At 39.6% G+C, this 26,099-nt stretch overlaps 1 protein-coding gene across 2 annotated transcripts in view; it reads left to right on the forward strand.

Annotated features, from left to right (window-relative positions):
- RGL1 (ral guanine nucleotide dissociation stimulator like 1) overlaps nt 1-26,099 on the forward strand; it is a 289,540-nt gene that overhangs the window by 164,550 nt on the left and 98,891 nt on the right. The window contains exon 2 of one of the 2 annotated variants that reach the window (XM_023203463.2): nt 366-476. The exons of the other annotated variant lie outside the window; for it this stretch is intronic. Coding sequence (XP_023059231.1) covers nt 366-476 — 111 coding nt within the window. The remainder of the gene's footprint in view (nt 1-365; nt 477-26,099) is intronic. 2 annotated transcript variants of the gene reach the window in all.

Below are 26,099 nucleotides of genomic sequence, written 5' to 3' on the forward strand. Positions count from 1 at the left end.
TTTTTTTACAAATAATTATTTTTCCTTTCTCTTAAGGGGGACAAGTTAATCAGGACTAAACTAGTTTCTTTATAAAGAAAAAGAAAGACTTCAAACTATTTAAGATATGTGAGCAAGTCTAGGAGAAATAACTAAATGGAAAAGTCTGGGGATCCTGATACCACAGGAAGGGGCTACAAGCCAAGAAAATCTCAGCATTCCCTCTATCAAAATGTGTCTTGTATTGCTCGGATTGTAATATTTATTTTGAACAGCCCATCTTGTGCCCTGAGTGCTGTTATAAGCAGCAAGGCAGCTGGGATAGATTGTGGTTAGCAGAGAGGAAAAAATACTCTTTTTCTTTCTCTTTATCCCGCCCCTGGCAGAGCTCGATTCAGGACTGGGGTGAAGAGGTAGAGGAAGGAGCTGTTTACCATGTCACCCTCAAAAGAGTCCAGATTCAACAGGCTGCCAATAAAGGAGCAAGATGGCTAGGGGTGAGTAAAGCTGGCGAGATGGTGAACTTTGGAATTTCAGTGTCTGTTGTTCTGTGAATATCATTATTATTTAACAGAGGCAGGCTTTTTTTTTTCCTCTTTTCACTTTAAAAAGGAAAATGCTAATGACCAAGTGTTTGCAGTAGCTGAACAGGTCTCTTTTTGTATATAATGTTTTCAAAAGCATCTTCCCTAGGTTTGTCAATAATTTAGAACCTTTTAGAAACATCTTGAGGTCTTTGGCAAATAGATTGGGGGTGGAGTGGCAGAAGATGACACACAGAATACAGGCCCAGAGAGCAGCACTCTCTTAGACAAGAGCCATAAGCAGCTTTGCCCAGAAGGCACCCTTGTCTCTCTCTGCCCTCCCCCTGTTGATGTTGTCAGTGTCTGCCTTGCTCCTGTATCTCTAGGAGGTACCCAGACTGCTCAGGAGACAGAGCATTCCAAGTCTGCATCCTTTGAGGCGTGGTAGATTTCCTATTGTGATCTCTTCTGTATATCTTGGGAGAAGGCAATTGGATGCTTCATACCTACTACTTTGTGTGTAGAGTGGTGGGCCTTTGGGGAAATGCTGCTTCTGTAAACAGGACTCTTTTCCACTGAGATTCTAAAATATTGGGTGAGATCATGCAAGTTTGTAGATATCACCTAGTAGATCTTTCAACACATCCCAAATAAAGCGAATGTGAGAAATGGAAAGCTCGGTGACAGGATCACTACTTGGGCAAGTGTCAAACATGTGGAAGAATGAAGGGATTCTTGATCTGGAAAGAGAAGTAATTCTCAGACCAGGCAGTGAGAGGCGACCCAAAAAGCCTAGAGAAAGAAAATAATGGTTGGCTGAATAGAGGGGATGGAGTGTGATTTCACCTGGCTGGCCTTATTCTAGCCGATGGGCTTCACAGTGTTGAAGATTTATGCGCTTGCATCCCATCTTTAGTGGCTTGGAGTCTCCGGAAATTCAGAATACTTTGAGCAGCATTCAAAGGTGGAGTGTGAAGGAGGACAGGACACAGAATTGCACAGGTCCTCGTGTTAAGAGTAGTGGTAATGTGTGACTTGTAACTCCAGGGAGTTTAAGGCAGGATGATGGCCCATGGCCGGCAGCAGTCACTTCCTCTGCCATGAGTCTGCTGACACAGGCATTTGTTGCTTTGGGCTTCCCCAGCTGCTTCAACTTAGGCCTTTCCTGCTGCTGTACTTTGGGCCAAGGTATCACCCATGAGGGCCATAAACTGTTAATGACATCTGCAGGTGTGGTCTGGAAAGATAGGAACCTTCCAGTGAGAACTAGAGGTCTTTACTTACCAAGAACCTACCTTACTCAGAATATGATTTTAAAATTAATTATGTACATCACCAGCAGACCTGATAGGGAAAGCAGAACTAGAGTTCTGACAAGTCATCACTTTGTTTTTGGTGGTTGTGTGTGTGTATTTTATTTAAATGTGGCGTCCATGTGGTTTGGCCTCTAGCTGTTTCAGAATGATTCACAGCTTCTGAACCAGTTGTCTTCAAAAGGGTCATCGCATTTTTTTTGGTATCAGGTTATTCCTCTCTTTCTAATGACACTGATGTTGCTTGGGTGACTGTTTTAGTTTTTAGCCATATACAACATTAGTTATGAGTAAGTCACTGGAAATGGAGGGGTTCACTCTGTATGCCCCACATCTACAAACTCATGTATTTAGATGCTCAGAGTTATTTAGCAATGCCCGCTGACTGTTCTCTTCACTGGACTTCACTTCTTTTCTTCTTTCTCTCTTCTCCCAGCGTTCTCAAATTTATACATAGTTCAGAGTTAATTCACCCTGGATTCAACAGTAGATATGAAATATTGAGAAGGAGGATAATGTGAAAAGACTGGCTTTAGTTGATGGAGGAATCTGTCCCCCTTGCCCCCATTTCAATAAAGTGTGATTTACTGCTACCAGCCTGCTCCTTAATTGCAAGTTCCTAGGGGTTCTTCGGCTCTAATCTACATGTTTTCTTGTCTTAGGTGTCCTGTTGGGAAGTTCTGTTTTTGTCCTTGAAAATTCCAGACTTAATTAAATGTGACTCAACCCATTGAGCCATAGCAATTACAAAACCTTTCTCTTTAGAACCGAGTGGCTTCCCCATGTTTGTTTTCCTGTATTCCAGTACCCTTTCAAAATTCTTCAAAGTAACTAGTTTCAGAGTTACTAGAGAATGGGGTCAGGTGAGGAAATTATTGCAGTATGACAACAACCTTCTGAGGAAGGTGGTGTTGTGATGATCTCTCTCTCTCTCTCTCTCTTTTTTAACATGAGGAAACTAGTGCCCAGAGAGGTTAAATTGCTTGCCAGGGTCACACAGCTATGAAGTGGTAAACACCAGATTCAAATCCAGATGGTTAGCTCCTTGTTATGAAGAATTTCCTGGGACCTTAAGGCTGTTTCCATAGTAGTAGAAAAGAACATTGGCTCAAAAGACTGAGGATGCTTTTCCCTAATGTTGCAAGACTTGAGAGATGTAACTCTCTTTTCTTCATGTCTAGAGTGATAACTTAAGCTGCAAATTGAGATATTTGTTGTGAAGCTATGTATCTCATTGCTAAACTCCCCATTTTGGAGGTTTAAAGCAGGGTGCATCGAAGATATGAAGATATGTATGAGGTTATGTAGCACATGAGGGTAGGCATAGCTCTGTTACATGTCTGTAATGCTTATTCCAGATGCCTAAAAGATGGAATATAATTTTTATATTTTATAGTACTCAGATCTCAAAACATAATTAAGATTCAATTTTGGGGAGGAGAGCAAAATAATTACATATCCTCAGATGTGAAGTATTATACAGTCCAAAACATTTAGGTCATTCTTTTTTATTTTGTCTGTTAAACTTTGTGTTCAGTTGATCTTTTAAAGTAAAACCCTGTGTTTGGAAAACTATAACCAAGTATGTCCCAGGCCCAGTTTACTTATACATGCAGCTGCATCCCTGCCCATTGACAGTGAGATTATGTTGGCAACTTTGAAAAACCAAATATTGAAATGCTGACCTATTTTCCCTTTACAATAACATCTTAGGCTGGGATAATTTTACCCACCTATAATTCTCAAAGAAAAATGACTTCAATTATGCCACAAAATTTTAAAAATCTTAGGATTGGAAGAGACATTAAAGAGCAATTCCGAGCCTAGCACAGTGGTTCATTCTTGTAGTCCCAGCACTTTGAGAAGCCAAGGCAGGCTAATTGCTTGAGGCCGGGAGCTCAAGACCAGCCTGGGTGACATAGCAAGACCCCGTCTCTACTAAAAAAAAAATATTAAATTAAAAAATTAGCTGAGTGTGGTGGTGTGTGCCTATAGTCCCAGCTACTTGGGAGACTGAGGTGGGAGGATCACGTCAGCCAGGGTGGTCAAGGCTGCAGCGAGCCATGATTGCACCACTGCACTCTAGCCTGGGTGACAGAGTGAGACTCTGTCTCTTAAAAAAAGAAGTAATTTCACCCAGACGTTCACTTATCTTGTGATTTTTGGAAGAGCAAAGAGTCAAAACTTGTTATTTGTCTTTGGTCCCAGTGTTGTGGTTGTATATGGACAGTGATAATGTAGAAATGAGTTAAGAAAATATCAGTATCCTCTGGAAACAGGAAGTGTACCATTTCAGGATGAATACTCGAAGGGACAGAGGAAAAGCATTCAACTGTTAGGGAAGGGCTTTGGTGTCAAGAGTTCATGCTGTTGTCTTCAGAATGTGACAGACTCAGGGTCCGAAAAATATGTCAGCCGAAATATGTCCGAAAAATAAGTTCCAAGTGAGGATATTTGTTTTACAAGCAGGATTGTGAGTGCTAGGTCACTTCTGCAAAATTTGTGGGCAGTGGAATGATCAGTGGTAGTCACGTGGCTCTTCTTAGCCCTGTACTTCTGTGATCATGCAGTCCTTGTGGGAGGGCACTGGGGCCTTTCTGCCCTGTATCCAGTATTTGTCACACCGTTTCCCACATAGGCTCTTGATAAATGTTTGTGGGACCGAGTTAAAATGCAAGATAACTGGGAGACTGGTAAAGAGAGTGAAATAGAATGGAGAAAGTTGAATATATGTAGAAATAAAAGAAACTAGAAACGTTAGGTTATAGAAAGTAGCATTTGGGTAAATTGTGGCCAATTGTGGGTTATGTGGGTACGATGGTAAGATAACCATGTGTCACATCTGGATTGAGAAGTTGACTCTCACTTGGATGTTCTATTCGGATTGACTCTACCTGGCATTATTGTGTTGTTGCTATCTATGCTGCCTTCAAATGGCATACAGTTCCTAGAATTTTCAGCTAATTTCACTTCTGGGAACCTTCTCTAATCCCCCAGCTCTGGATGAGGTGTCCATTCTGCATCTCCTGGTTGTGCATTTACCTCACTCTGCTGTAACTGCCTGTTTACTTGTTTGTTATCTTCCGTTAGACTGTAAGCTTGCAACCATGACCATCTAGTTGGCAGAAACTCAATACATGTTTGTTGAATGAATAGATCATGCCTCATCCTTCTTTGGGGGACTAATTGTTTTTATAAGTACGAATGCATAGTGGGTTCTCATTTAAAACAAAGTCTACATGAAGATGTTCACTTACAAAGAAGAAGAGAGGGGCATGGGAGCAAGAAAAATCAATTAGATAGTGATTATAGCTGTCGTACACGCATTCGGGAACAATGTAGGGCACAAAGGTATCAATTATTCATTTTAACGAACATTCCCCAGTGTCTTTTAAAACCAAGAGGTCCAGTTGTACTTCTCTTACTGCTGAATGTTGAGGAAAAAAAGGCAATGCATGAGTTAAAAAGCATTGGCTAGCATTACAATTATGTGTGGTTGGAAAGTGCAGGAGTGGGATTTTAGAATTGTAAGGAGATAAGCCCTAGAGGAGTCTTTAGTTTATAGTTGGTCATCCTTGTTTTCATCTAGGAAAACAGGCTTTGGATTGCATTATATGTGTCTACTGGAATGTTTAATTTAGGCTTTAGAAAGTAGATTTCAGAATTTAGCAGCTATCTGTAAATGAACCAACTGGTATTTTTAATTTTGACTTTAGAAATATGTTTTTAAAATTATTAATCCAGTGATAGGGTAGCCTCTATCAATCAAGAAAATACAGTAAATTTAAATTGCCTGAGATATTACACTGGATCCTTTTGGTGCTTTCAGAATCTGTTGGGATCTGTGTTAGGAATATGTGACATGTAATCAAGAATATCCATTTCAATTCACCAGTCCAGGGAATACCCAACTGAGTTCAAAATACATGTCAACTCCCAGCAAATACATAATGGGATAAATATAAGAGACACATTAATTCCTTATACTTAAAAATGTATATTCTGTTAAAAGAATTTTATGAACATATTTTATTCTTATTTCTGTGAAATTATAAAGAAAAAGCCTCTTGGAGTTTTACTCTTAGAAAGAAAATGAGGGAAATAAGGTAAATACTGTGCCTTTCCACTTTAGAGCTTAGCTGGAGTTTGTCACTGCCCAATCCCACTCCTTTTCGTTTCCTTTGCCCATGGTGTATGTGTCTCTTTAAGCTTACCCCTTCTATATAATCATAATCTTTTGACTGTCTTACATATTTTATGTTAAGATATGCAAAAATACACTATATAGTAAAACATTCTAATTTGTACCATCATATACTTTTTACATAAAAAATTAATTTCTATGAACAGAGCAAGAAAAGTTTTGGTTAAATGGGGGAAGATAAGAAATGTTACTTCATTCCACCAGAGAAGCTCAGCTCTGTGACTGGGTTGCCAGCGGGTGTGACTATCTCGAGACATAGAGTTGGTTTGGAGTTCTTTGGAGATTTTGGCAGTTTCTGGGTCATTTGCTAGTAAACACATCCAGTGTGAACTCTCTCACTGCTGTTGCATATTTCTGTATGCATATTTCTCTCACTGCTGCTGCATATTTCTGCTCATTTGCATTTGAGCCTGCTAACCTCTCCTTCCATACCATTCATTTATTCATCAAAAGCCTACTTTATGTCAGACACCATGTTAAATCTTGAGAATACAAAGTAAAATACTCCTTGTTCTAGAGGAACTTACAAGTAAATGAGGGAGACAAAGTTAAATTAATTGCAATATATTGTGGTAAGTGTAACCATTGCTAGGGGAGCCCAGAATCGGGGGCATTTAAATCAAATGTGAGTGACAGGTGGGCAGTCCAGGAAGGCTGCACAGAGGAGAGGGCCCTTCAGTGGAGAAGTGAGGGATGAGTAGGAGTTAAATGAGGGCTGGAACCCTGGGGGCCAGCATTCCAACTAGAGAGCACAGCCTGTGGGAAGGCATGGAGGCCTGAAATGAGACTTCCCCTGTGAGGCTCAGCCTGGGGAAGAGATAAGGGAACCTGGTGGGAAAGGGAGAGGAAAGGGGGCTGGAGAGAAAGGCATGAGTCGTGTCACCGAGAACCTGGAATGCTAAGCTATGGAATCTGCTTCATCTTTAATGTTAGCATAGTCATTGAAGAGTTTTAAGCAGAGTGGCATGGTCAGATTTGCATTTTAGAATAATGACTGACAGCTGCAGCAGAGATGCATGGGAAGGGAGCCAGACTGGAGCATGGGGACCCAAGAGGAGGCTTTCTTTAATGGTAATGAGGTAAAGAAAGGGATGAGGACTTGACTGAAGCTGTGGCAGCAGAGTGGACAAGGTAGGTGGGGATGAGTGTAGGCGGGGCACAGGGCGAGGATTCCTGGCAGGCACACTGGTTTCAAAGAGCAGGTCAGCAAAAGGCTTTCTGGAGTCAGTGTGGTCCTCTTCTCACTGGGTGAAATGTACTGGGGACTTTGGGTGAAATGTACTAGGGACTTCAAGTCAGCCTTCCTCCATATACACTAGCAAATGCCTGTGTTCCTATTAGAAGGCTCGGCAGAAAAACCAGATCCAGGCATGCCTGATGTGTCATGTCTAGAGATGAAATCTCAGTTTAGGCTCACCATGAACAAGGCAGAAAGCACTGCTTGACTTCTCAGATTCCAGAGAACTTTGCAGAGCTGGTGGTTTCTTTTTCTTTCTTCTTTTCTTTTTTTAAAGTCTTCTGTTTCCCTACACACCAAACAAATTGAATCTGCAGACCATGGAGAGAATAAATATGGAACCCGCAGGACTATGATTACAGAGTTGTATTTTAGAAAACAGCAGTTAAACTTATAATTGTGTTGTTAGGGACACAAGAAATTTTATGGTTAGGTGTCCTGGTCTTTTTCCATCTTCCTACACAATGTGTTTAAATTCTGTCTGATACTCTTTATCCTAGCAGCTGACATTACTGCTCTTGGAGGCTCACTCTGATTGCTCATTCTCACTCCTTGTATAAAAGAAAAATTTCAGTAAGATAGAATGCTTCCCTAGTTTACTGCTACCACCTCTCAGTCTCACCCTCTCACTTAAATACACACACAGCCTATACATTAAAATGTCTTTTCACATTTTATTTTTTAGGATTTGGTTCACCTTATAATGTCACTTATGGCGTCTTCTATATAATTGATCAAAGCTTGACTTTGTCCTGTTTTGCTTGGTTTCCCTTAATTGTGTCATTATTGAGATTGTTTGATTGACTTTACTCGGAGAACTACTTTTAGTTTCAAAAAGAATAAAAACAGAGGAAGAAAGAAAGGACTAAAAGGAGAACAAGCTTACAACATTTGGTAGAAGACACCACCTTGTAGGAAGGTCAGTTAGTCTTGTACAGAGAGAGACAGAGTCATGTCATTTCCCACTGATCCTTTTGTCTTATCATTGTAGAAGTACCTGTGTCTTTCCACTGATGTGACTGCATATTTTCCCCAATGCTTTGGGCCTCTGCTTGGCTTGCTTCCTCAAAGCCACCTTCTCCTTTATGTTATGCAGCGTACGACTTCTGAGGATAACAGTGGTGGTGGTTGGGGGTGGGGTGTTGCTGGTGGTTCTAGATCTTTTTAAAACTCTCACAGACTCATTACCCTACATTTTCTAGCATTTAATTGCTTATGCCATCTGTGGTCCATTCATTTGAATTTGTTTCAGCACAGTTAATCTAATCCTATGTAAACTCGCCCAGAAGTTTTTTATGTTTTTCTTTTCTGCAAAGAATTCAGCAGTTCAACTTTTTCCCCTTGTTTCCTGCTGTTTTAAATACTCATTTTCATCTTTTGTAAAAATGAAGCCAAGGCTGAATATTTCCAGTTTCTTAATTCTGAAGACAATTTGAAGGCAAAAGCAACCTTTTCTGCTAAGGGTAGGATGTCTTTGGTCAGTCATGTCAACTGAATCTCTCTGCAACCCTCTTGCTAGTAATTCTTCCATAGGTATGTGCTGTTCTTATTATGCCCATAACTTCTGGCACTAGAAGTGATGGAGCTAGAGTCTGTGGACAATATTTATCTAAGAAAAGAACATTTAAGTATGTAGGTAAAAATAACTGAAACTGGATTAGACATTGGCTAAAAATAAAATGCTTTATAGTCATGACTTTTCCAATTAAAATTGCAATACTTGTTTGAGCACGGTGGCTCACGCCTGTAATCCCAGCACTTTGGGAGGCCCAGATGGGTGGATCACTTGAGGTCAGGAGTTCAAGACCAGCCTGGCCAATATGGTGAAAACCCACATCTCTACTAAACATACAAAAGTTAGCCAGGTGTGTTGGCATGTGCCTGTAATCCCAGCTGCTGGGCGGGTTGAGGCAGGAGAATCGCTTGAACCTGGGAGGTGGAGGTTGCAGTGAGCAGAAATGGTGCCACTGCACTCTAGCCTGGGCAACAGAACGAGACTCCATCTAAAAAAAAAAAAAATTAAATTGCAATACTTGAAATTGTTTGTTGAGATAACTGATACTCCTAAATAGAAAACTCAGGTAATTGAAGCATTTGGTTAGTTTGTGAAGCACAGGGTAAAGACTTGCCACTTTCTGTCCAAAGGCTGATCCCTTCTAAAGACATGACACAATAAACATGTCTGTTTTAAAAATGACTTTAGGGTCCGGAGCCATCAAGGCCTGGCTAGGGAATTAGCTTAGTTGGGGACTTTGTAGACACGGGCACCTTCTGGCTGCTTTTCCTTTTCAGGGGTATGTTCAGCAGGAACCTTGGTATAGGGAGGTAGCTTAGTGCAGTGGTCAAGAACCTATGCTTTAGAGCCAGACTTCCATGCAAAACTCACATCTGCCACATGTGAGCTATACAGGCCTGAGCTGTGAAGTTGCTTAACCTCTCTAGGCCTGAGCTTCTCACCTGTGAAGGGGAGAATAGCAGTGCCTTCCTGATGGAATGACTGTGAGGAGTAAATGAGCTGTGTATGTAAGGTGTTTGGCACGGTATGCACTCACTCACTGGATGGTGGGGCTCTCGTCAGCACCCCCACTGTCAGCGCCCTTTCGAACCCTGCCATGGAATCTTGGAGAGACCTGGGTGGCTTTCTTACATGGGCCTCCTGAAGCTTGGTGTTATATGTAACCCCAGATTGTGTGAGAAACAGTATTAGCAAGGTTTTAAGACATGTCATTGACATCCCTCTCTCATTTTGTACATTTGAGAGGAAGGAGCAATCATGGCAGGGTTTAGTAATCCTCGTATATTAGAAATAACATCTATTGTATTTTATCTCTCTGGCTCCTCACATAATGAGAGACTGCATTATTCCTTGGGTCCAACATTTTGCGTTTGGAATTCCTTCAATTTTTCTATAGTAATTTGTTGGTATTATTTTTATGCTTTAAAAAATATTTCACTATTTAACAGTGGGCCATATTCTGTCTTCTGTTTTGCCATTTCTGACAGAAAAATCAAAGAGTAGGAAACAATTTTTCTAAAAACTGCTTGGTAAGCATTATGCTAATCTTTCTTAATAGGATGTAATTTAGTATGTTAGCAAATTGTTCTTGCACCATCAATTTCAAGTCCTGGACTAAACTACATGAGATAAAGATAAAATTTCTTACTGTGCTACATGTTGATTAGCTAATACAATGCCTGAGCCCCAGTGCCTCAGCCAGGAATGAGCTGAGTTGCTTGTGAGGTTATGACTTTCTGAATCACATGACTTTCTGAGTCTTCCATTTCCTCACCTGTGAAATGGCGATAATAACTGTTTTTACTCTGCCTGTGATTTTTGTGAGGATCACGTGAGTTAATGTATATAAAAATATTTTTTAATATGTAAGTCGTTATACAAATAAAAGGATATTCTTACTGTCATTTAATCTAGAGGCCTCTCTTTTTTTCTCTCTACTCACCACCTAAGTGCTTGATTGGCGTGTGGCTCTGTTCATTAGTCTTGCCTTTCTTCCTTCATTCCAGAGGCAATCTTTTCTACTTTCTTTTCTTCCCACTTGCTGATTGCCTAATTAGAGGTGATGTTCAGCTAGGAGTAGCACTTCCTCTGCCACCACCGGTGTCCCCACTGGGATTCCAGGTGCATTGAGAATGCGCACAGCGAGGCTTCTGTCTGTAGGTTGGTTGTGGGAAAAAATACCCCATACTCACAGGATTCTTAAGACAAATGCAGTGGATATCTTATGTTTGAAAATGTTCTATTTCTTCTTTGATTCTTCTTTTTCTTTCTGGTACTTTTAATTTGTTGTGAGAAAGATGGTGAAGCTAATAATGCACCAAGGAATGGAAAGTGCTTCCATCTTTGCAGAGGTCCTGGAAAATTAACTTTTGGTCTGAAGGGAAATCCCATTGTAGGACTTGAACTTGTGACCTAATGCCAGAGGCAAGAATGATACCAACTGACCAACACTGACCCTCATAAAATGTAGACATTTAAAATACTTCCTTTGAGTAGTCCTGTCGCTGCTTTCTATGTTTTCTTCTCTCTTGCAGTCGTTTCCAGCAGTGTTCCTGGCCTCCCTGTTAGGAACACAGTTTTAAAGATCTGTTTTTCTCACTGTCTTTCCATTTGCTGATTATAGCTGCTTCCTTCTTGCTTTCCATTTCTCTTGTGTGAGTTCCTTTTTTTGTTCCTGTTCCTTCCTGTCCTTCTTCTGACTTAAAAATAGATTCCAGGGTCTTTGGCTGCTCGGCCACAAATCCGACCTTCTTTCTATTCATATGGGATCCCCCTGAGCATCTGAAGATCTTTTCCTTCTCTCTCAAGATACTTGAACCCCAGCATTCCTTCCCTGTTCATTTGTGCCTGTACTCAGCTGACTTACGGAGCTAAATGACCCTTGTACTCAGAGCTGTAACTGAAAATTAAATCTCTCCTACAAAGATGCTTAATAAGTGATTTACTTATGTTAAGTGTTACTGACAAACACTGAATTCTCCCTGAATCTACTGACTGTGTGTGGTGGTAGAGGAGAAGGGACTCTTTGTACACTGACTCAAGGCACGCGTGTAACACTTGTTTTTGTGCAAAGCAATGATCCTGTGACCAGTTGAACCTCAGGAACCAGCTTTCAGACAACATACTGTTAAGGGTGTCCTGGAGGAATCTGCTGCTGTTTTGTTCCCACAAAAGTGTTTCTCAGGGATTGAAAGTTGATTTAAGTGTTTCCTCATGAACGTTCTTTGGTTAGAGTTGGAGGATTATGATATTCTTTACAGAAATGACTTCCTATCCAATGTTGATCTAGACAATCCACAAACGAGGGTCTGCTTGAGGGATAAAGGCGCGTAAAACTTCAGATGGCTGAGATAAAAAGTGCGGATGACAGCAGCTCTGATTTCGGTGCCCAGCCCCAACCTGAGCTCACTATTATGCTGCTTGTTACAGCAGCAGGGATGATGATCCTCTTCTCAGCGACAAGAGATGGTTTAAAAGGTTTCTTTCCATCTGGAGCTCCAGACATAACCTATGTGATTATGTCTCCATGAGAAGGACTGGTCCTATTCTTAGTAGAGAATCCAGAGTTTTTGGTTTCATCAGCCATAGTGAAGTTCACATTTATGTGCAGCTCTGTTATCACTGTGTCACTGCTTGGCATTGTATTTGCCTGCCCTGCTTTTCTGTTCACTGGTTGACTGATGAGTCCTACTTACCTTTCAAGTTGCAGCTCAAATGTTACCTTTACTCTTCTACTTTTCCCAGCCTGTCTTCTGGATTAACGATCTTTTTATCTGAGTTTCCTTAGCACTTTACCAAAAGCTGTATTACAGCACTTACCACATTAAAAAAAGTTTCTCTTTGCCCTATTCGTTTCAGTGTTTCAAGGGTGGGTGCCATATTTAATTAATCGTCACATTCCCATAACCTGGGACAGTGTTTGAGACATAGTTAGTACTTAGTGAGCATCTTATACATTGTTTGGCCTTATCTTTATTATAGAACATGTATCTTTAGTGACTTTTTTGGTATTTGGTAATATTGTAAATTCCATTTTTTGAAACAAAAGGAAAACATTGAAGCAGCTAAATTTAACTTATATTTTACACTCCAAACTACTGATACAATAAAAAAAGAAAGTGATGCTTTTGCCTAATCTTTGTCATCATTGCTTAACCTACACATTTCATGATCGTATGAGAAGTGACCTAGTTTTGACAGTAACCTTTATAGATGGAATGACTTGGAATTTAGAGTTAATCCATATACTTTTTAGTGACATATAAGTTTGAGTCATGGGTCAAGGATAGGCCTCTGGGAACTCAGTTTCTGCTTTGAATTCTGAAGTTATTCTACTTAGGATTTTCATATATTGTATTATATCTGGTATCTGAGGCCTATAATTGGCTTCAAACCTGCATTGAACTGGTGTCAAACCAGTAAGGCTTTGCCCTACATAACACATTTTTGTGAAGGGATCTGACACATCTCCATGAACATAATAATGAAGGTTATGCCCATAATGATGAGGCCTGTTACTCTGAGATTTATGTTGCAGGCTTGTCATGTAGTGTACTTTCTGTGGTGCACCCTTCTTACCAGAACTCACAGGCAAAAAGAGAGTAAGTGACATAAATTTCATAATATTTTCCATATACTTTTACAATTTCATTAGTAAAACTCAATTCCCTTGCTCTCTGGCCCTCTAACGCTTTTCTTTATTCTGTGGTTTTACATTCTTAACTTTGAAATTTTTACCTTAGGCAAAATGTAAAGTTTATGCAGGAGGTTTTCAGAATTCTAGAAATTCAGAATTCTGTTTTTAGGTGCTTTCATTTACACTGTCCCAACTGTAATTGGCTCCATTAAAATCAAGTGTTCTGGGAGGCTGAGGCAGGAGAATGGCGTGAGCCTGGGAGGCGGAGGTTGCAGTAAGCCGAGAGCGCGTCACTGCCCTCCAGCCTGGGCCACAGAGCAAGACTCTGTCTCAAACAAAACAAAACAAAAATCAAGTGTTCTGATGGCTTCTGAAACTTCCTGCATGCTTCCTTGCCTTTTTCTTTGCATTGGTGTTCAATAGTATAAATGTTTGCTTTGGAAAAGAAGGATGGACTTTTTTTTAAGGAATGCCATTCTTAAAAGAGTGATGAAGCAACATTATACTTTTTTTTTTTTTTTTTTTTTAAAGAGACAGGGTGCTGTTCTGTCGCCCAGGCTGGAGTACAGTGGTGTGATCATAGTTCACTGCAGCTTTGAACTTCTGGGCTCAAAGGGTTATCCTGCCTCAACCTCCCAAATGGCTGGAACCGCAGGTGCACATCACCAGGCCTGGCTAATTTTTAAAGTTTTTGTAGAGATGAGAGTCTCGCTGTGTTGCCCAAGCTGGTCTTGAACTCCTAGCCTCAAGCGATCCTCCCACCTTGGGCCCCTAAAGAGCTGGGATTACAGGCATGAGCCACCATGACTAGCCCGTTTTGTTTTATTTTGTTTTTTAAGAAGAAGAAGGTCATCTGTAATTCTGCCATGATAACACTGTTCTTTTCACTTTTACTTATTATTTTCCAATTTTTGTTCACAGGCACACATTTTAACATAGTTGCAATCATGCTATCTATTCAGTTTGTGATAGGCAAGAAATATTTTTCAGAATAAATTCTCTGAAACTTACTTTCTAGTTTAATCGTTTGTGATATTTGTTATGTTTCTGATGTCACAGACAAAAGAATGCATTTGGACTTTGTGTTTGAGGAGTTTTAAGGTGATAATGCTTATTATTGGTTAATGAGCCTCATTTCTGTTTTTTACCCCGACAAAATCTCCCATCCTGTATCCCGGGTGTGGAGCTTGCATGAAGACCCTGATAGCACCATATGAGATGAGGGTATGTGACAAACGTGCAATGGAATTCAGCTGGAGTGGATGGTGCTCCTTCCTTCTGCTTCCAGACATCATTGCGGGTCTCTTGCTCTGGGGGATGTGGATCCAGAACTCTCTAGGCCTATGCTGTTCAATATGGTAACGACTAGCCATATGTGCCTATTGAGCACTTGAAATATAGGCAGTCCTAATTGAAATGTTCTGTACCCGTAAAACCCACACCAGAGTTTGAAAAAATAATGTAAAATATCTCAGTAATTTCCTATAGTGATCACATTGTTGAAATGATATTATTGTGGGTATAATGGGTTAAATAAAATGTATCATTAAAATTAATTTTACAGCTGGGCACGGTGGCTCACACCTGTAATCCCAACACTTTGGGAGGCTGAGGCAGGTGGATCACCTGAAGTCAGGAGTTTGAGACCAGCCTGGCCAATATGGTGAAACCCTCTCTCTACTAAAACTACAAAAATTAGCCAGGCATGGTGGCAGGTGCCTGTAATCCCAGCTACTCGGGAGGCTGAGGCATGGGAATTGCTTGTACCTAAGAGGCAGATGTTGCAGTGAGCCAAGATTGCGCCACTGCAGTCCAGCCTGGGCGTCAAGAGCGAAACTCCATTTAAGACAATAATAATAATATAATAATAATAATAATAATTTTACCTGTTTCTTTTCAATGTTTTTAATTTGGCAACTAAAAAATTTAAAATTGCCTATGGCTAGCATTATATTTCTACTAGACAGTGTTGCTCTCAGGCCTTACTTTTCAAAATGCAGCTTGTGGTTTATTTGTGGATTCTGAAGTCAATTAGGTGGGCTAAAAATCCATATTTTAAAGTTACAACAGAATGGAATAGAAAATATTAGCATGTCATTATTGTAAAACTTTTTGTTTTAAGTATGTGCATGTATGGACTGAATCCCATGTAAAATGTATTTTTTCTTTTTACTATGAATCATGGCTAAAAAGTTTGAAGGTTAGTAACCTGGGGTGGCCTGACTTAATCTGAAGCATTAGCGGGAGGCCTGGTCTGCTCTGTAAGAGGGCACGTTGGTACTAGGAACACTTCATAGATTTTAGGTCTGGTTGGTAAAAGCTATTCTGGGACTCTTCAACTAGACCAGACCCTGCAGGAAAGTAAACCTGAACATTAGTGCTCATCCTAAAAGCAGTGGCCACTCAGGAGACTTCCAGAGTGAAGGGTGAACTAAGGATAGTTGCAGTTCTCTCTACTGAAGGCTGGACCTGTGTGCTCAACCCTAAAGTGTCCCTGGAGTCCAAGAATGACTTTTGTCTGGTTACTTGCATCTTGGAGACTTTTTCAAAATGGTCTCATGAGTGGTGATACTTTCTAAGAAGCAGGGTGATTTCCTAATGACCTTAGAGCCAAGATGAATTGGACAGGGTTCCCTGTGACCCTCAGATCCTCCCTGCATCATATCCTGTTGAAATCAGAAGAGGCTGTATTCTAATCTAGGAGCACATCTGTTTTCTTCCTGCCTGACAGAAAACATGTCCTTACAGTACAAAAGATGTTGTGGTGGTCACCAGGGCTGTACTTTTGGCTGGGTTCTAAATAAATGACACTGTAAGCCACAGAGAGAAGGGAGAAAAGGCTCCAAAAATGAAGTTTATGGGGTTACATGGGCCTTGTATTTATTCCTACAGTTGTAAAAATTCTTTTGGGCTGACCCATTTTTCTTTTCTTAATTAAAAAAAAAAAATCTGGCAGGCAAGAGGAAGAAATGTAAACCATGTGACTAATGCTTCAGCTTTTTCTCCTGGAGCCAGATTCGTTAAAAATTATACCTTAGACATGTTTGACTTTTTAAAAACAATTGCCCACAAAAGCCACCAAACATTTTTTTCTGAAACTTGTGGACTTAGATAGCGTTCGTTTTCAGGAAGGAATCCAAAAGTACAATATTTAGGAGCTATGGAACCAAAATCTCCTTTGGAGATTTTGCCCTGGTGAATTAGATTACCCTAGGACTTGGCAGAGGAACAGGCAGCCTTTTGCCTGTACTTTGCTTGAGTATTTCCAGTCCTGTTGATAGCCACCCAAAATCTTTGAGGGAGTTAGACTAAAAGATCGTCAAGGTCCTTTGTAGATGAAAAGTACTATGACTCCAGTGACGGTCAGGAGCTATGTTGATGTTGACCTCTTGTTTTATATTTATTGCAAACAATTTGTTTGTTCACTCACTCACTCAAATTTGAGCACTTCCTATGTGCCAAATGGTGGCCTTAGTAGGAAAATTGTAGGATTTTAGATCACTTATCATGGTGATTTGAGGGCTGCAAAGTCAAGTTCCAATCTCCGTTTCTGGTGTGATTTCCTATGTCTTACCTTTGCAACTCCACACTTTAGCTAACTGGGTTATTTTCCTGTTTTAGGGTCTTTTCTCTCACTGTTGCCAGGGTCTAAAATGTCCTCCTTTCCTTAATTCCCTTTCTCTTTAAATCCCCAGACATCACCCAAATACTAGCTCAAATGCTACTTCTGTGAGTCCTCTCTGGTTTCTCAAAAGGTAATAAGTGATTCTTCTCTCAAGCCAAAGCACTTTTTACATCTTTTTTAACACCACACATAATCTTCTTAGATTGAACTGTATGAAATCACCAGTTTTATAAGTTAAAAATAGTTAAATATTGGCAACTTCATACAGTTCCACCTGATGTTAACTGTGTTATTGTATGGAACTTCAGTTAGGCCTCTATAAACATATTACCCCCAAGACTTAGAGCCAGAAATATTCTTTGATTCTTTTCTTCAAAAATGTGAGTTATTATTAAACTAAGTTTCATTAAACCTGTGCTTGGAAGTTTCATTTAAAAAATTAAATATAGAAAATATTTATTTTTAATTTTGTTCATCTTAGCTAATCATCTAAAATTTTGATTCAGTAAACCAATGTATCAGCTATAACTTTCAGTGTAGTTTAATAAGGTTCTGTATAATTATCTACTTTATTTATTAAAATGATTTATTCAACATGGCTAGAGATAAAGCTCTGTGATATATTGCTGGAGACATTCCCCACTCCCAGCAAAGCTTGCCAATTAACATTGTTTTCACCATTCAGTATTCCGTGACATCTGATTTGGATACGTATCTAGCCAACTCTACAATTATTCAACGTACAGAGTTCCACTGTAGCTATGGAGATCTAAGGAGAGAGTTGGTGGGATAGTTATTTGAAGTGAATGAATATCATATCTGTAACATTCCATGTTACCTGTATAGAATCAGAAAAGGATGGAAAGTTAGATTTTTTTTTTTTTTAATTTAGAGACAGGGTCTTGCTCTGTCACACAAGCTGGAGTTCAATATGATCATAGCTTACTGTAGCCTCAAACTTCTGTCCTCAAGAGATCCTCCTGTCTCAGCCTCCTGAATAACTAGGACTACAGGCCTATGCAACTCCCATGGCTAATTCTTTTAATTTTTTTTTTTGGAGATGGGCCTTGCTATGTTACCTAGGCTCATCTTGAACTCCTGGGCTCAAGTGATCCTCCTGCTTTGGCCTCTCAAGGTGTTGGAATTATGGGCACAAGCCACTATGCCTGGCTGATTTTATTTTTCTCGGTGTTTTTATGTTAGTTCGTAGTGATCATTGCTTACAAACCAAATCTGGGATTTTGGCAACAGTTGTTGGCAGAACTACCTGTCCATTGTTTTCAGTCTGCCTTAATTCCTGCCTAAAAATTGGTGTACTTTCTTGTACGCCCTTTAGACACCACTGTGATTTTAATTTCTGGGAAGATTCCACTCATCACATCTGCTGCTCCTTTTAGTGTCCTTCCAGGTTATTTATCCAGCCCTGGAGACATGAAATCACTTAAAGGGCTAAGTGCTTTCTTACTGTCACCTTCTCTATCTTGGCTTTAGTTTCCTCTTCACCATGCTGGTCCTACCCTTTCCAGTTTGAAGATCATTTTCCTTGATAGGGAGGATAGAAGCAAAAGAGGAGTGAAGTAGTTCTGCTTTTTCTGTGTTATCAGTTAACATTACCCCACCTATCAGCAACCACTCCCTTCCTATTTTTGCTCCTAAAATAGCTGAAAAAAGTCCTTTTACTTGACCTTAACAATTTTGATAAGGCTCAGTTGATTATAGTATTCACTTTCATGTTACTATGTTTTATAAGTATGTGCTACCCTAAGTATATGTACAGTTTAATTATGGGACCTGCTTTCTGTCTTTTATAATTTGGAAAACATATACAACCACCTTGATCTCTTTAGATGATTTCTTTCATTGCATATTCTAAATATTTGTCTCACCTCTCTTGAAGCCTCTTCCCTGTTAAAGAAGGTTTATATAATAATGCTTTCCTAATGTTTGGGATACATGTCTGGGATACACCTCTACAAGAGCATAATCACTCTCTGCCCAGGTTTCTACATATCCTGCAGCAATCATTTTTCATAACTGAGCATAATTATGTCTGGATTAATAGTTATTTTTATTTCCTCCTATCAGTAGAGTAAATAAAAACCTAGAAGAAAACATTGATAGCTATTGGTGAGTGCTTGTACACTGAGAGGGAGGAGCCAAAGATAATTCCAAGACTTTTGGTCTTGGTATTTGAACAAAGAGAACAGTGGTATCATTAGTAGAAACAGAGATTTTGAGAAGAACTTTGTGGTGCTGGTGGGAGGGTAGTGATATAATTATTTGAATTTTAGACATATCATGCTGGAAGTGTTTCTGGATTAGAAGAGATTCGGGGTTAGAGGTGTACATTTGGCTATCATTTACACATAGGTGATACTTTAAGTGGCAAGAATGAATGATATAGAGAAAATGGAAAATAAAAGAGTATTGCAGGCCAAGTGTGGGTAATGTCATGTTCAGGGGACCAAAAGGTAGAGACCAGTTAGCCTAGGAGTCAGAAAAGCATAGCTAGGAAGGTAGCAGCAGTAACAGGCTAATTCGTTGTTACAGACTTTGGGGGAGGCCAAAGTTTTAAATACGTAAGCCTATATACTCTAAAAACAAGTAACGTCCTCTCGCTTTTGGTCATTTCAGCTTTCCAAAGCATATTTTAAAACTGAACATTAATCAAAAAGTTCTCTGAGTAATCCAAATAGCTCTCATCTGATAGGAAAGGCCAGGAGGCTGTCATTCTTAATGCATATCATGTCGATTCTGAATGCATAATAAAGTTGGTTGTTTATATAAAGTCATACATGAAGTTCCTTGTTCCAGTTGAGTAGAAGTAGCAAATCTGAAGGAAATGGGGCTTTTAGAAGCAGACACACTCATAGCAACAAAAACTGACAATCCCAGTGGAAGCCTATGTTCAAATGTCACCTTCTTGGTAAGGCCTTCTCTAATCAGTCATCTAAATTGCAACCATCAAGGCCGGACGCAGAGCTCACACCTGTAATCCCAGCACTTTGGGAGGCTCAGGTGGGAGGATTGCTTGAACCCAGGAGTATGAGACCAGCCTGGGCAAAGTATTGAGCCCTGTTTGTATTTTTAAAATCAATCAATCAATCAATCAATCAATCGCAACTCTCCCCAACCCTGTCTCTAATTTTTAAATAAATAAATCGCAACTCCCCCAACCCTGGACTCCCTATCCTCCATTTCAGCTTTACTTCCTCCTTAACACCACTGTCTAACATACCTTTTTATTTGTTTGTTTGTTTCTTTGTTATTGTTTGATTGAGTGCTGCTTCCTACATTAGAATGTAAGTTCCATGAGGACATGGGTTTTGGTGTTTTTTTGCCCCCTGCTGTATTCCCAAAATCTAGAACAGCACCTAGCTGATGGAAGACACATGATTATTTGTGAAATAAATGCATGTAAGAAGGAGATGATGATTAAATACCAGGCATAAAAATATGAAAAGTGTATAGGTATATGAGATCATTTAGCTTTGAAATAAGCACTTCTATTTATGTCATTTTCTCTAGGGGAAGATACTACAGTACCTTGTAGCACTGATGGCCTACTGAGCTGAAAATGAAAGGTTAAACCATGCTCTGGATGTTCTGCTTTTGAAGGCAGAAAAATAACATATTTCAGTAACATTTTAATCAAATAAATGAAACTTTTAGAATGTTGATGTTTAAAGGGTTCCTCCTTGGGAAAATATTCCTATATTAAACACTAAATTCTCCCACAAATAACCATTGTTATGTGATTTAAATGTACCTTTTTTTTTTTTCCTTTTCTTTTCTTTTTTGAGACAGAGTCTCACTCTGTTGCCCAGGTTGGAGTACAGTGGTATGATCTTGGCTCACTACAACCTCCGCCTCCCAGGCTCAAGCAATTCTCGTGCCTTAACCTCCCACATAGCTGGGATTAGAGGCATGTGCCACCATGCCCAGCTAATTTTTGTATTTTTAATAGAGACAGGATTTTGCCACGTTGGCCAGGCTGGTCTTGAACTATTAGCCTCAAGTGATCCCCTTGCCTCCGCCTCCCAACGTGTTGGGATTACAAGTGTGAGCCACTGCGTCCGGCTGTGTACCGGTTTCTTAAAATTTGATTTTTCCTTAACCTCATTGACAACCTGGACAACTTTCTTCCAGGTCCATGGAAGGAAATGTTAAAGGTTTTGCCTCCTTTCTTCCCAGTTCAGAGACCTTTAACCCAAAGGTGTGGAATTAGATGTTGGAGCTACAGAGAAATATATGGCAGCTAAACTTAAAAACTATTAAACTGAAATCTCTTCCACTAGTTATGCTTTCACAGACTGTTGCTTTATTGTAGGACATCAGTGGCCTGTTTGTTCCTCTCTTGTCTTTTTGGCAAAATGAATGAGTAAAGTGCTTCTAAATGACTGCAAGATGCCTGTCAAATCGCATAAGCAGATTTGAAAAATGCTGCATTTTCAATTAAGATGTAGCTGCAAAGCACAGCTCTTCAGTTCCAGAGACCTAGCCTGACCTCCTACACATTTTACCCTTCTCCACAGTTGCCTCTTAGTCCTTGAAAAAACATTTTTTTCTTATTCCCTCTCTTTCATTATTTACATTGGATACAATAGCTGTGTTAGCTATTTCTCTGGCTCAATATAATATAAGTTTTTAAACTTACAATCTATGGTAGTGACTGAGGAAAACTTTTTAATGTGAAGGGAAAGTGTCCCCACTTTAATTAGAATGACAAAGCAGTATGGAGTTATGTAATAGGTATTCATGCCGCTCCATTGGTTGCATAATATAATGGTCACTCACAACAGATACTTAAATCCATTTCACATCCAGGACCATTGTGTCCACTTGCAGAGACAGTGCTTTCTTTGTTTTCACCAAATAAATAGCTAGTGATTATTAGCTTAGCTTTTAAGTTAAATCACATTCCTGGAAAGGGAAATGTTGCAACATTTTTTTTTAGTAGGAGAGGAGAATGCATTTTTGAAAATCCAAACGTACTATTACTGCCAGTGACACGACCATTACATTTCTTTGAAAAGAGAAACCTATGTTTTATTTAATTTAGACAGTTATAATTTCCCATAGTCACATGACCTCTATCCTGTTAATATGCAATCTCAGTATTTGTCTTCAAATGGTTTCAGTAACATGGAACAGCCATGACTTAATTTGCCTACAATGGTGTCTTTTCCCTTCCAGCACCCCATAAATGGAATTTTGACCTGTTGCTGAGTTTGTGGTTCATTCACAGCATCTGACATGGAGTAGGTCCTTACTGCTTGGCATGTGTGGAGTGAGGGTAGAGGGCAGCACATGGGGATGTCTTTAGTGAGCAAATGGGGGGCCTGACCTACTCGGCCGTCTGGTGCTGCTCTTTCCATGAGGCTTTGGAGTCTGAGGGATCTGGTTTTGACTCTTGGCTCTGTCAATTACTAGTAATGTGACCAGGTAGATTGCTTGTTCCATTTGAGCCTCAGTGTCCTCACTGGGATTATTGTGAGGATCAAATGAGATTGTGTATATAAAAGGGCTTTGAATATTAGACACAACTGAAGATAATGATTCCCAATCTGAAATTTACTAGTCAAAAATGAACTTGTAACACTGATTGACTTCTGTATTCATTTCCTCTGATCTGCTGCAGTCAGGAACAAGTTAAAGCAAGTGTATGCTTCTGCTCGGAATAAAACTGGTTTCAGTCAATGACTATGGAAAAAGAATAAAATTGGCCCCTTTCTGTGGGTAAGGAAGAGAGTTGGAGAGGAGAGTGACAACACCGTGCTCAGTAGGAGCAGATGACTTTACTTCAGTCGTGGTTTATTTCATTTTGTCCTCATTGAAATTTCTCTAATATTGTTACCATGGCTCTGAATCATCAATGTTTGTTATAATAACGGAATTGAGTGCACCTTCTTCAGTTACAGGGATTTGGATTTAGGAAGATGGAGGTGGGGCCCATGAATCTACTTTTAGTAAGCACCCCCAGGTGATGCTGATAAAGGTGGATTAGCCAGGCATGGTGGCTCACGCCTGTAATCCCAGAACTTTGGGAGGCTGAGACAGGAGGATAGCTTGAGCCCAGGAGTCTGAGACCACCTGGGCAATATAGTGAGACCTCGTCTCTACAAAAATTAAAAAAATTAACTGGGCACAGTGGCGTATAGCTATAGTCCCAGCTATTCAGGAAGCTGAGGTGAGAGGATCACTTGAGCCTGAGAGGCAGAGGTTGCGTGAACCATGATCGCGCTACTGCACTCCAGCCTAGGCAACAGAACGAGACTCTGTTAAAAAAAAATGTAGATCATGATCCACATTTAGGAAATTTTGCTCCCATCACTGTTGCTTTCTCCAGTAGTTTTCTAAGCGAATCTTTTCTTTTTTTCATGTAATTCATTCTTCATGTAAACTCATTTCATCATGATACACTCACATTTACACTTACATTTGATCCTGATATACCCACTTGCTTAAAACCCTTTAAAAGCTTCACACTGATATTAGGTTTAATATCAAAGTTCTTCTGGCTGAGCTTCCACCAGTCTCCCTTGGTTCACTCTCCTTTGGCCACATCATCTTCTTTTTATCCTTCTTGTATTCCAAGTTACTTCATGGCATTTGCACATGCTGTTCCCTCCCCTGAAACGTTCTCTCTCTCACCATTTACCTGGTGCACACCTACTTGTTATTCCCATGTTTCCTCAGTGAAATTTCTCTTATCTCTAAGACAAAATCTGATCCTTTCATGTTTTTAAGCAGCTTTTTATAGGGAGCAATTATTTCTACTGCCATTAGACAATTGTTAAATTATCTTCTTTGCTTGAATGTTGGCTTCATGAGGATAGGGAGTGTGTGTGTTGTTCATTTCTGTATCCACAGTGTCCTGTGGTAGTACGCAGAACACGGTGGAAGCTCAGGAAATATTCTGAATAAATAAATGAATGAAAGTGGGATTTGTGGCAAACAAGTGATGCTCTAGACCTCCACCCCCAGGGTTTAATGACTGATGCAGTGGGTGGGCCTTTTTATAAAGTGGCAATGCACCTAACTTAGGATTCTAGAATGAGATGTTTATTTCAGTGATAAAAGCTTCTTATAAGTTTGGAGACCTCAAACAGTATCCTTTGTGTTCAACGCTTAGAACCTGGTATGGGAAAAAGGGGAAGTTATAAAGATTTCAGGTGAAATCCTGACGTATTTTGCGTGATATCTTGCATGCAGAAAGTATTGGAAGCTGCTTGGTAGTCCAATACCTCACAAGTAAATTTCTTGCAATATATTTATTTATGTTTATTTTAGCAGTCCAGCTGAGAGGTGATGATCAAGCATTACATGCTTTTATTGTATATATACAGACTTTATATGTACATATTTTTATTTGACTGAATTTGGAAGAATCAAGGGAAAGTTATTTATATCACGTAGCTGGTTGATTAGATTGTATATTCATTTCCTCAGATATTCCCACTTGGAGTTGTAAAAAGACAAGTAAGTGCATATTCCCACTCTCTGTTTTCGGAGCTAACAGTTGGCCCAATGGCATCTACATCAGATAGAACAATAAGAGCTATGTCAGCCCCAGAGAATGAGAGATCCTTGTTATGTGTAGCTTGATTCAGCATCTCAATCTTGATGGGAAAAGAATTCTGGAGAAAAAAACCCCCATGACTTCAGTAATTTTTAAAATCATGATAACCAAATATAGAATTAATTGGTCTTCAAAAGAAGCTCAGAACAGTCATTTTAATAAATTCATTGCAGTTCTCAACTGCTGTGAAGAGATGGGACCAGTTAACTTTGTTTACTTGAAATTTTTAGTTCAGAAAAACAGATTTTTGTATTTTTCAAGGTATTCATTGAATTTCGCATGCATCGAATTCAGATTTAAAAATAATATGCAATTTACTTACAGTATTACTTTGTTTCCCATTCATTTTCCAAAATATTTATTGAGCATTCGTTATGTAGTAGACATTATTTTATGCACCAGAGACATAGTGGTGAGCAAGACAGATAATGGCTCTGCACTCATGGAGTGTTTACAGGCAACAAACAAGTAAAGAAGTCAGTACTATCAAGAAATTAGTCTAGATAAGGTAATCTGGTGTGGCAGGGGAAGATGGGAAGTGTGACACTGACCAGAGGGCTGCTCTGGGGATTTATCTGAGTAAGTACTGCCCAATCAAAAGAAGGGAGTAAGGGGCCAGCTTGAGAACATGCACAGGCTGAGCAGCATTTAAGGCAGAAGGAATAAATGCAAAGAGCCTTCCATGAGAATGAGCTTGCTGTGTTTTAGGAACTGAAAGAAGGCCAGTGTGGTTGGGGCCTAGAGAGGGAAGGAGATGGTTTTGGTGGTGAAGTCAAGGAGATAGGTAGGAAGGGCTTTGCAAGGTCTGGCAGAAGGCTGGATTTCATTCAAAGGATTATGGGAAGCCAGTGGGAGGTTTTAAGTAGGGGCGCAACACCATCTGATTTGTGTTTTTAGAAGATCACCATGGATACCATAAGAACAATTTAAAAGGTTGTTTATTTTAGCAGTCCAGCTGAGAGGTGATGATCAAGCATTACATGCTTTTATTGTGTATGTACAGACTTTATATGTACATATTTTTATTTGACTGAATTTGGAAGAATCAAGTAAAGGTTATTTAGGGACCATAATAATGTCACTAGATAGATTCATTAGATTAAAAACATATCCATTTAATTAATGTTCATGAAAAGCTTATTAGTGATTTGGTTGTAGGCCAATTTCTAGAGATATAAATATGAATAGTCTTTGCCCTTAAAAATTTTACAGTCTAGTGGGGGATACCTGTAATTAAATAAATACAACCTAATATGGGAGGTATATGGGCATGATGAATAAAACTGTAATAAATGTTTCTGGCCATGTGTTTTGGTGGGCATATACACTCATTTCTGTTGAGACTATGTCTGAGTGGATTGCTGAATTATAGGATAGGCATGTTAAGCTTTAGTAGCTTGTTGGAGTTTATTATAAAAGCAGGATTTGTACTTCAGAAAGATCATTTTGTATACGGATGAGTGGTTGAAGTGATAAGTCTAGA

This window comes from Piliocolobus tephrosceles, chromosome 1, assembly GCF_002776525.5.
Source record: "Piliocolobus tephrosceles isolate RC106 chromosome 1, ASM277652v3, whole genome shotgun sequence".
Taxonomy (NCBI): Eukaryota; Metazoa; Chordata; class Mammalia; order Primates; family Cercopithecidae; genus Piliocolobus; species Piliocolobus tephrosceles.